The sequence below is a fragment of the Calidris pugnax genome, unplaced genomic scaffold (assembly GCF_001431845.1).
Source record: "Calidris pugnax isolate Ruff unplaced genomic scaffold, ASM143184v1 scaffold63, whole genome shotgun sequence".
Lineage (NCBI taxonomy): Eukaryota > Metazoa > Chordata > Aves > Charadriiformes > Scolopacidae > Calidris > Calidris pugnax.
The window spans coordinates 3364377-3375026 of NW_015090852.1; the positions used below are offsets into that span (position 1 = coordinate 3364377).

A 10650-nucleotide genomic window follows, 5' to 3' on the forward strand; every position below is an offset into this window, starting at 1 on the left:
CAGCTTTAATTATGAAGTAATAATTCCCAAAATAAATTCTAACAAATTACATATATCATGTTAACCATCTGTACTGTATTTAGATAATGTACTCTTCTGTTTTACTGATGTTTTCCATATATTACATATTATACAGCATAATGTTTGTGCTCAGGCATTGCTTTTATATTAGAGTTGGAGAAATTTATGCCAAGAATGTTTTACAATTTGGATGCATTAATGGGTCAGTTGAAAGTAGCCTACAATACAGCATTTAAGGATGCGGCTATGTTGAAATTTTTTTTGTGGAAATATTATGTAACTTTTTTAAAACCTTCAGATCTTTAAAACTGTGAACGTTACCTCTTTTTAGAGTATGTCTTTGCTCTTACCTCAACACTGTAAGGAAACAACTCTCTTTTCCTCCAGTATCATAGATTCAATCATCAGTAAATTGGTGTTTCTCATTCATTCAAGGCATCTCTGACTTCAGGATGAACCTGTGTGGAGCCTGCCTTGCTCATCAAGTGGAACCCATAAAGTAAGGCAAACAGGAGGTAAATTTTTGTATTTCTTATTTAGTAACTGTAAAATATAACCTATAGAATGCTGGGGCACCAAGCTACCTGCTTCTCCACGACCTCCACCCACACACAGTATAAAGGCCTTGCGCTGCCACAGACCGGTGACGGCGGGTGCCTGCCGCACGGCCCCAGCTCCGCCAGCCGGGGGAGAGGCGGCCCGGGAAGGGGGGCACGGACATGCCGAAGGCATAGACGGGCAACCTGCAGGAGTCACCCACACCATCGCCCTACCGTCCCCTCACAGCCGGTGAGGAGAAGCCGGCCCGAGCTGCCCGCCCGCTCTCCTCACGAGTAACGGCGACGGTGGTTGCCCCGCCTTCGGGCGCGCGCGGCGCCTTCCCGCCCGTCGCCGCCGCTGGGCTCCGCCTGCGCGCGACGCGGTCACCTCAGAGGCCGGCGGCGCCGCCATGGCGGCGGTGCGGGATGTGGAGATCGACCCCGAGGGCACGTTCAAGTACATCCTGGTGCGCCTGCAGCGCCCGGGTGGCGAGGAGCAGCGGGACATCGTCCGCGGCACCAAGGCGGCCGAGTTCCACAGTGGGTGACAGGCCGCGGGGTTGGGGGGGGAGGCGGGGGACCTATAGCGGGGCCTCCCCCTGGCAGAGGCCCTCAGGTGCGGGACGATGTCCAAGCCCGCCGATTTCCAAGCAAAGCTGAGGCGGGGGGAGGCCTGGTGGCTGGTGTCAGCGGGCATAGCTCAGGAGCCCCTTCTTACCCCTCTCTAGGTGCCTTGTGTGACCATGAAAAGTGGGTCAGTATCTCTGTCAGATGTCATTTCCAAACTCGATAAGCCTCTTTTAGGAGAATGAGATGTGATAACTAAGTAAAAATAAACCAAAACAAACTGAAATAGAGAACCTTAATTACAGCTTTCCTATGTCTGTCAAAAGAAACCCCCCTCTCATGCAGGTGAAAGAAGGGAACCGGAGGAAAGTGAGTGGGAAATAGCCCAAAAAAAAAAGAGTTCAAGAGCATTTGATGTCTTGTGCATACTCTAATGGCTCTAACCATTCTTCTTGTGCAGATCACATATTTGAAAAAGTAAATCCTGAGATGGAAAAGCTGGGATATGAGTGCAAGTGCCTTGGAGGAGGGAAAATTGATCATAATAGCAAAGACAAGAAGATTAGGGTATTTGGGCTCTCTACAGTAAGTGCATCTCATGTATTCCTTCAAATTCCTTTCTCTCTCGCGTTTTGGGATTTTTGTTTTGTAGTATGGTGGCCTTCAGCAGTTTGAATCACAGTGTAAACATTAACCAGAAAACTGGCCTTGGCTCACTTGTGAGATAGATTAGAAAAACACTGTTTTTAAGGGAAGGGAGACCAAAGCAAAAATAATAGTTAACAATGTGAGTAATATCTTGATTATAAGTTAATGCTGAATAATATTAGTGTTAAGTTATAATCAAGACTAAAATTGGATGTTGGCATCTCTTGACTCAGAATCTGTTAGTCTTACTGCTAGAGCAGGAATAGCCCATTTGTAGCCATGGGGTCTTAGTCCAGCTATTGCATGATCTTAATTGCCAATAAAAACATTAGTTGATAGTTGCCCAGGTAAATTTTGACTGTTGTGTGTATGTGTTGGGTGAAAAGAGTAAACACAGTTTATCTGTGGTGAATTTTTAGTAGGTAAAGATCATAGTTTCATATTGCATTTGTGGGAATAGAAGTACCTTCCAAAGGTATGGAAACTAGAGCATCTTGCCACATGTTACAATTCTATGTAAGTTCAGTTTCTTTATGAAAGACTCAATAAGTGGTAATACTGAATTTAGGAAACATTCTGTAATCTGTTTCTGGTGTTGCTCTGTGGTGAAGTGTAGCTACTCCTGTAGTAATACTGTGAGTAAACATTCTGGGTTTCTAATGGGGACAAGAACAAAGTTCTATTAAGTTAATTGAATTTTTTATAGGAAGTGGTGGTTACTTTAAATCTGCTTGCTTTAACTGAATGAGCAGTCAAGGTTGGGTCTTGAATGTGTTAAGCATTTTTAAATGGCCAGTAAGGCTTTTGTTCTAAAATGGCTCTTGCCACCTGGAGTCATGAAAAAAAACAAAACCAAAACTCTTTAGGTTTTATATGGGATGGGAAGACAGTGTGTAATGCTTATTCTAAAGGCTTGTGCCCATCATAACTGCATTTTTAGATGAGACTTGACACCTGTATTAATTCAGCTGCTATTAATTCAGCTGCCAAACAAGATTCCAAATAAATAAAAAATTAAGACTGATTTCTTTAGTGGCTCCAATAGTACTCAAATGTTCACATGTGTGGCTTTTAATTCCCTTTTCCTTCAGCTGAGTCAAATCAGTTGTATTTATGCTCCTACATTCAAGTGGGTCAATGCAATCTCTGTGATTTAAAAGAACATTCAATAAATATGGTAGCAATTGGGAACATTTTAAAAACAAGCTGTCTGATGGAGAAACCATGATGTGAAAAGTGCATCCTCTGTTACTTGGGATTGCTTGACTTTCTCATTTATTTTCTACAAATCAGGTGGGAGAAATTGGAGAGGGCAATAGAGGAATAAAACCTGATACTGCAAGAGTAACTCCTTAGAACCTAGATTTGTATGTGAGCTACTAGAAGTATCAAATCATAACTGCCTAATTTGCACTGACAATAACTTAATGTTCTGTGGACTTACTTTCTGTATGTGTCTAATAAGCACTGTTGGTTGGTAGTTGCCCAGGTAAATTTTGACTGTTCTGTGTATGTGTTGGGTGAGAAGAGTAGACCCAGTTTAGTTGTGGTGAATTTTTAGTAGGTGAAGATCATAGTTTCACATTGCGCTTTGTGGGAATAGAAGTACCTTCCAAGGGTATGGAAACTAGAGCATCTTGCCACATGTTACAATTCTATGTAAGTTCAGTTTCTTTATGAAAGACTCAATAAGTGGTAATACTGAATTTAGGAAACATTCTGTAATCTGTTTCTGGTGTTGCTCTGTGGTGAAGTGTAGCTACTCCTGTAGTAATACTGTGAGTAAACATTCTAGGTTTCTAATGGGGACAAGAACAAAGTTCTATTAAGTTAATTGAATTTTTTATAGGAAGTGATGGTTACTTTAAATCTGCTTGCTTTAACTGAATGAGCAGTGAAGGTTGGGTCTTGAATGTGTTAAGCATTTTTAAATGGCTAGTAGGGCTTTTGTTCTAAAATGGCTCTTGCCACCTGGAGTCATGAAAAAAACCAAAACCAAACTAGTGTTCTAAGTCTTTGATTTACTCAGTGGTTCTGAAAATTCAGTATTTGTGTGCCACACAAGTAATGATCAAGATCTTTTGTGTTCTTGTAAGATCCTTCCCTATAGCAGACTGATGACAATGTCAAATTCTGACAATACTTGTTTAATTCTGATTCTCCTGTACTACTTTTACTCCCCATGAGTATAATGATGCTTTTCCAAATTTTTTTTATAGCAATAACTATCTTGTAACTTTCTTCCCAGTACACCTAGGGAATTAACTTACAGCACCTGCTTCCTCCTGTTGTGGCAGGATGTTGCCCTTCATTTGTTGTGAAGTTAGTTGCTACAGTTCTCACTTTTTTCTTTCCTGCCAGTCTTCTCTTGAATGTTGTTGTGAATTTCAAGGAAGTACCTTTTGTTCTTATGCTTACATTGTTAACTTGCTGTTATACTTGAGGTATTTGTATATAAATCCTGGTTCTTCCCTTTGCTGTGGTTCCTACTGCACTTATCTACCAGTAGCTGGTGGTACAGAGGGGCTTTTTCTCTTCAATGTGCATGTGACTCTTAAAGTACAAGCTATGAAATTTGAGAGTCTTTTGTCCAGTTTCTATCACAAAAAAAAAGAAAAATCCTGCTGTACTGCCTTATTACACTAATTATCCATCTTATGTCACCTTTATATATCTTTGTTTTGATTGGTTGGACAGAGCAGAATTTCCTCTTCTCTTCCTCGGACCTTCCAGTCCATTCCTCATTAGAAGAGTTCCAGGTATCTCCATCCCAATAATCTCCTGGGAGTAGGATCTCTTGAACCTGGTGCTGTAGGTCTCTTGGTTGGCACCTGCTTCCTCCTACATGCAGCCTGGACTTTTCCCCCCCCAGTACCTTTGTGAGCTTTTGCATGTGCTCTTTGTGCTGCTACGGTCACCTGGTTGCACCTCTGCAAAAGCCATTATTTTTCTTAACAAGATTTTTTGATTCCAGAACATAATTAAATGCCTGTGTACCTAGTAACTAAGAATAGCATACAAGTCAATAATTTGTAAATTAGGCACTTCCCACTTCAATTTCCCCGTGGGTTCTTTTTTTTCCCCTAAGCTTTAGTAAAGTAACTGTAACGGATGCCATTTAATTCTTGCCAGTATACAAACTGATTTTTTTTTAATAGCCTCATTTCCCAAAACTAGCAAATAGTTTTCAAAGGGAAGTCATCAGTTAAGGATATCGCCTCTTAAAACAAACAAGCTTTTTAATTTAGTTTCCGGAGATGTTTTATAACTGATGTTAATGTTTCTCTCCACAATACTTATGGGAAAGACATCATTTAGACTGGATTTCTAATTGTGATGACTTTCAAAAGGTGAGGGGATAGGGTGGGGGGAGAAAAGGGGTGATGATTTGGAATGAGCTAATAAATTGAGTTACCAGCTGATTTTTACCTTCGTTTCTTCATACAAGAAATTGGACCCAATGTAAGGGCTTATTGTGTCATCAAAAAAAAAAAAAAGTACTTTGAGGACCTCTCAATTCTGTTACTTTTCCAATGCAATGTCATTTTGGGAAATGCTAATTACAAGTTAAATGACTTTTAGTCCAGATCAAGAAGAAAACCAGGAAGCTGGTCACTAGGGTGGTGGTGATTTGGCAGGTAGAGAAAGCCTTTATGTAAATTAGGGAAACCAGTATTTGATGTTGAAACACCAACAGAATCACCAGCCTACAAAACTAAGTGTCGAGTTCTGCTGCTTTTCAGCATGTATCTGCTGACTTTTTAGAACAGAACTCATCTGGAATTGTGGACATCCCAAATCTAATTTTGCTGATTTCACCCGAGGAAAAACGTCCTGTATTAATTCACATCTGTAATTCTGAAATGGGAACTTAATTATACTGTGTGGGTTTTCCTGTTTTGCAGGTTTGTAATCACTGAGAGTGTTGCTTTAGCAGTCTTCACTTGAAAGTCCTAAAAAATCTAGTTCTGTATTTGCACAAAAACAGAGTTACGTTTGAGCAATCTAAGAATAAACTGAGGATGCTGAACAAAGGAGTAATATTAAACCCAAGACAGTGAGTTTGATCAGGAAGTATTTTCAAGAGGAAGCATTATGGTAGGAGATTGGAAGTGCTGCCTTTATTAATCAAAAAATACATGAGATCCTTATGGTTCTTAACCATATTCATTGTCACAGTGGTCACCACTTCTTTATTACTTCAGGTACCACTCTGAAACAGCAGAAGACGTGTAGCAGGTGTAGAACAATCCATTCAGTCACTATGCACGAGCCACAATTTGTCTTGGGACTGCGGTTTGAAAAATGGCAAGTGGTAATCACTTTGTTTCTAGCTTCCCAGTTTTGGCAAAAAAAAAGAACTGTTAAGAGTACTTTATTGATCTGCCAAAGCTGAAGCTTCCTTTTGTTCCTCACTCTGTAGTCAGCAGTTGTCTATCATCAGTAAGTCTTGGAGATGACGCACAAAAATTCCAAAGCACAATCACAGCCACGGACTGCTTTTTTCCCCCCCTCCTATAAAAGAGCAACTTCAGTAGTTTCCGAAGCATCTCTTTAAAATAGTCTACTTAAAATTGTTTTTGAAACACAGTAGTTGTTAAGACTCTTCTGTAAAGTGCAGGAAATCCTCTACGACTCTATCATAACAGCACATGGTCAAACAGGAATCTTGCAGTAGGCTTTCAAAGCCTTCAGTGACGGGAACTTTATGCAATAATTAAAGCGATTTAGGTCACTGCTGTAATAAGTTCCTTTCCATCTCCTCAGACTATTGTCCTTTCTCCCCTACATTGAGTGTACTTGTATCTAGTTTGCTGAAGTGGTCGACTGTCTTTAGGTTTGTATTTCTGCAAGGGCATCCAATAAAGCACTGCATAAGGCTAAGCAGTAGCTTCGATATACCTGGTCAAGTTGTGTAATAGCTTTTTTTGTCTAGTTTTAGTTAAGGCAAAAAGCGCAATGGATTTGTGTGTGTGTGTCTGTGAATTGCTGGTGATACCAAGCACTCAGGACCAGGTGTTGTCGTTTTTTGGGTCTGCCTGCATTTTTTTGGTATTGTGTGTGTGTGTGTGTGAATTGCTGGTGAAACCAAGCACTCAGGACCAGGTGTTGTAGTTTTTTGGGTCTGCCTGCATTTTTTTGGTAAGGTAATTTCTTTAGCCTAGGGCACGGGAGTGACTTGTGCACAGGCTTTTCTGAACACTTGCCGCCCTGCCAAACTGCTGAAAAGATGAGAGGTGTGAGTGTTCAGTAGTACTCCAAGCAAGTTTTGAATATGGTCATAGTGTATGAGCAGTCTAATTTCTGGAAAAATCTTTAAAAAAAGCCCCCAAACCAGTACAGCACCCTAGTTAGTAACCTGCTATAATAGTGCAGTTTATCTCCTTTCCCACTTGTCACCTAAAGCTCATTTCTGTCATTCTCTGGTTTCCTTCATTGCGTTTGTAGGTTTATTGGTCGGTTGTTCTCAGTTGTTTTTAAGAAATCCTTGTGTAGAACCTTATTTCAACTCGGCTTCTAAAACAGAAATGAGGTTTATTACTTCTAAAAACAGCACGGCTTTTTCCAGCTACTTGCTGAAGTTTTCTTAAGAGTGGTATGTCAAAATCTGTAGGTGAAAATTCACAGGGTGCAGTAGTAAGGAGTCCCTGGTACGTTTTCAGAGGCTTGATTAAAAGTCAGGGTTACCTTACAGAGATCTGGGGGATTGCTAGCAGGATGGAACAGAATAATAAATACAGTGGCAGCCCCCTCTGGCGGCAGAGCACCCAGACAGGCTGTGGAGCCTGAAACCTGTTTTTGAACCCTGTGTGAGCTGGGAGCCTGACCCTGGGGAAGAAACAGCTTCCTGGGCTGTATGAGGATGGTATGATCTTAGTTCAGGTTGTGCTCAGGAGCTGCTCCTGTGACGTAGAGCTTTGATGCTGTGAGGACTGGGGAAAGCGACTTGCTTCATTTTTAAATATGTATAAATGACAATTAATTGGTTTAAACAGATGCTGGCTTAAGCAAAACTCTGCTTTTCTGTGCAAAATCAGAAAAGTCCTTCGCTGCTAGTCAGACATTAAAATTTTGTCAAACAGTTCCCTTATCAGCATCCTTAATTTGTCAGAGCAGAATAATGCAACAGAGGGAAAAGCAAAGAGATACGAGGATTAAAACATTTCATCTTTAAGATACTTTTGAAGGACCGGTGGTTGAATTTTAACTGGAATCTTTAAAGGCCATTTCCATAATACATCGCTGCAGTCCTTTATCGATTATTTTAACTATGCTGGTCCTAAAGACGTTTCTCTCTTCAACGAATTTCTCAAAGAGGTAGATGCCACCCCCGACCCCAAAATAATGTGCTTTGCTTGCCAAATACACCCGGCCGCTTTTATCCAGGAGCTGAGCCAGGGTGTTGTGCAAAGCAGCGTAGTAGTCAGGGTTATAGATGGTCTCGGAGGTGAGAATGATGTCGTACTTGGAGAAGGGTTTGTTGCTGCTGGACAGGAGCCGGCTGACTTCAGACCATTCTCCAGAAAAAAATCTGCATTTGGTGAGCGCATCGGGCGAGCACTCTGCTTTCTTGGGCCTCTTCGAAGGAGGTTCCTGAGTTTTTCCACCACCTCCGCTGCCTGTCCGACTGCGGTCACCTATGCAGTTAGCCACCGCGTTCGGCAAGGTTATTTCATCGATCACTGTGCTGTTGTAGTCCTGAAAATGGACTTTTCCAGCTTTTCCCTTCAACGCAACTATTCCCAGCAGTCCGGCCCCGCAGCCAAGATCCAGTACGGTCTTGTCGGTAAACTGTATTTCGGCCTCGGAAAAGTAGTCTATGAGATCAAAGGTGCATTCCCAGATTTTCAGTCCTCCCTCGTAGACCCCTGGGATGAGATCGGAGTGAGAAGAAACGCTTTTAGACACGATGCCTTCCCCGTCGGCGTCATCCAAACGTGACATTTCCACTGCAGACACGTTTACGTAATACAGGTCCCACCTTCTTTCCATGACTTTATTTTCCAATACTTTGTCGAGATCTTCAGGAACAGCGTGTTCCTTGGCAGCTTTGAAGCAGAACTTTTTCTCAGATGGCGTCTCAGCTTCGTGCTTATCGGTGCCCAGCCCGGGGCTGGAGCCCACTATGGGACTGGACGTTTCCTTGCTCTTTTCCACACATTCCTGCGTGCGTTTTGGGGCGCGCAGCTCTAAGTCCATCCCATCACGAGCGTCTGCTTCGTTGTTCTCATTTTCATCGATAAAAAAATTAAATCGAAAGGCCATTTTCAGGAGTAACAGTTAAAAAAAAAAAGCTTAATTTATGGAGTTGGACTAGATGATGGAGTTGGACTAGATGACCTCTATGGTCCCTTCCAACTCTGAAATTCAGTGAAATTACATCCAGAAATGCTCCTTTAAGAGCAATACTGATGCAAAGATTTATTTTTTTTTCAAAAAAAAAAAAAAAAAAAAAAAAAGCCACTCGATCCTCGAGCTTTTCATGTACAGGCCACATAAGTTCAGTTAGATAAGAGAGACACCGCGCTCTTTGTGCAAAAGCACTATTCGTTGAGATGGTCAAATAGATTCATACTGGACACAGCCAACCGGGATGAATATGCACTTGAAATGCAAACAGACCTTTCATTAGATGTGTTGAAAAATGCCATTATAACATGCTTTTTAGTCTGAGACCACAGAAAACACCTATCGGGTTACTCTGGCATTTCCTATCACAAACCTAAAAATATGTGTTTGCCTGTGTGCACACACTTATGCAGGCAGGGACAAAACCACACAGGGCAAACAGTACGTCTCAGCTTCGTGCTTATCGGTGCCCAGCCCGGGGCTGGAGCCCACTATGGGACTGGACGTTTCCTTGCTCTTTTCCACACATTCCTGCGTGCGTTTTGGGGCGCGCAGCTCTAAGTCCATCCCATCACGAGCGTCTGCTTCATTGTTCTCATTTTCATCGATAAAAAAATTAAATCGAAAGGCCATTTTCAGGAGTAACAGTTAAAAAAAAAAAGCTTAATTTATGGAGTTGGACTAGATGATGGAGTTGGACTAGATGACCTCTATGGTCCCTTCCAACTCTGAAATTCAGTGAAATTACATCCAGAAATGCTCCTTTAAGAGCAATACTGATGCAAAGATTTATTTTTTTTTCAAAAAAAAAAAAAAAAAAAAAAGCTTTATGGAGTTGGACTAGATGATCTCTATGGTCCCTTCCAACTCTAAAATTCAGTGAAATTCAGTGAAATTACATCCAGAAATGCTCCTTTAAGAGCAATACTGATGCAAAGGCTATTTTTTTTTCCTATCTGTGGTTTTTTTTTTTTGTAGTGATGGCTATGGGGAGGAGCACTTTGCAGGTAGAAGATGAGTTGTCTTGCCAATGAGTCAAGTGAGTTAATTCTGGAAAGAAAGTGAATAGTTTTATGCATCTAATTAAACTGCCAAATATTAACACAAACAGCCAAACCGTCCGGCAGCGCCGCGATTTTCATTTGAAAAGTAAATTTTACAAACATTGTAGATTTCTAAAAGCTGTTACGAGTCACCACACCTCTCACCTAATCTAATTAATGGTAATTAAGGCAGATGCTCATTACGCTAAAACGCCGCTTTTCAGCCTTAATCGTTTCAAACAACGCGGGCGGAGGCCGGTGAGGCCCAGCTCCCCTTCCCTGCTCCCTCCTCTCCCCCTCTCCGGAGCGTGCGGGCAGCGTAAGGAGATCCGCTCCCGGTTTAAAACACAATCCTCACCTTTCCCCTTCCCGTTGTGTCCGTACCAACACACACACCCCCCCGGTTACCGGAGGCGATCGCTTCTCCCACGTGGAGCGGCGGCTTCTTCCGCCTATCGACTGCGCATGCGCGCTCGGGGCGG

At 41.9% G+C, this 10650-nt stretch overlaps 2 protein-coding genes and 1 long non-coding RNA gene across 3 annotated transcripts; 1 reads left to right on the plus strand and 2 right to left on the minus strand.

The window, feature by feature from the left end:
* The first annotated feature begins 877 nt into the window (after positions 1-877).
* On the plus strand, positions 878-6011 carry LOC106888833 (14 kDa phosphohistidine phosphatase-like). The gene is made up of 3 exons (XM_014943338.1): positions 878-1100; positions 1588-1712; positions 5955-6011. The coding sequence occupies exons 1-3, from the start codon at positions 971-973 to the stop codon at positions 6009-6011; spliced, it is 312 nt and encodes a 103-aa protein (XP_014798824.1). The 5' UTR covers positions 878-970.
* Positions 6012-7938: 1927 nt separating this feature from the next.
* Positions 7939-9566, minus strand: METTL18 (methyltransferase like 18). Its single transcript, XM_014943606.1, has one exon. The coding sequence runs from the start codon at positions 9039-9041 to the stop codon at positions 7980-7982; it is 1062 nt and encodes a 353-aa protein (XP_014799092.1). The 5' UTR covers positions 9042-9566; the 3' UTR covers positions 7939-7979.
* A 369-nt stretch (positions 9567-9935) lies between these two features.
* LOC106888977 lies at positions 9936-10620 on the minus strand. Its single transcript, XR_001412234.1, has 2 exons — positions 10527-10620; positions 9936-10175 (listed from the first exon to the last, which is right to left on the minus strand). It is a non-coding gene; the product is annotated as an uncharacterized LOC106888977 (long non-coding RNA).
* Positions 10621-10650: the final 30 nt, after the last annotated feature.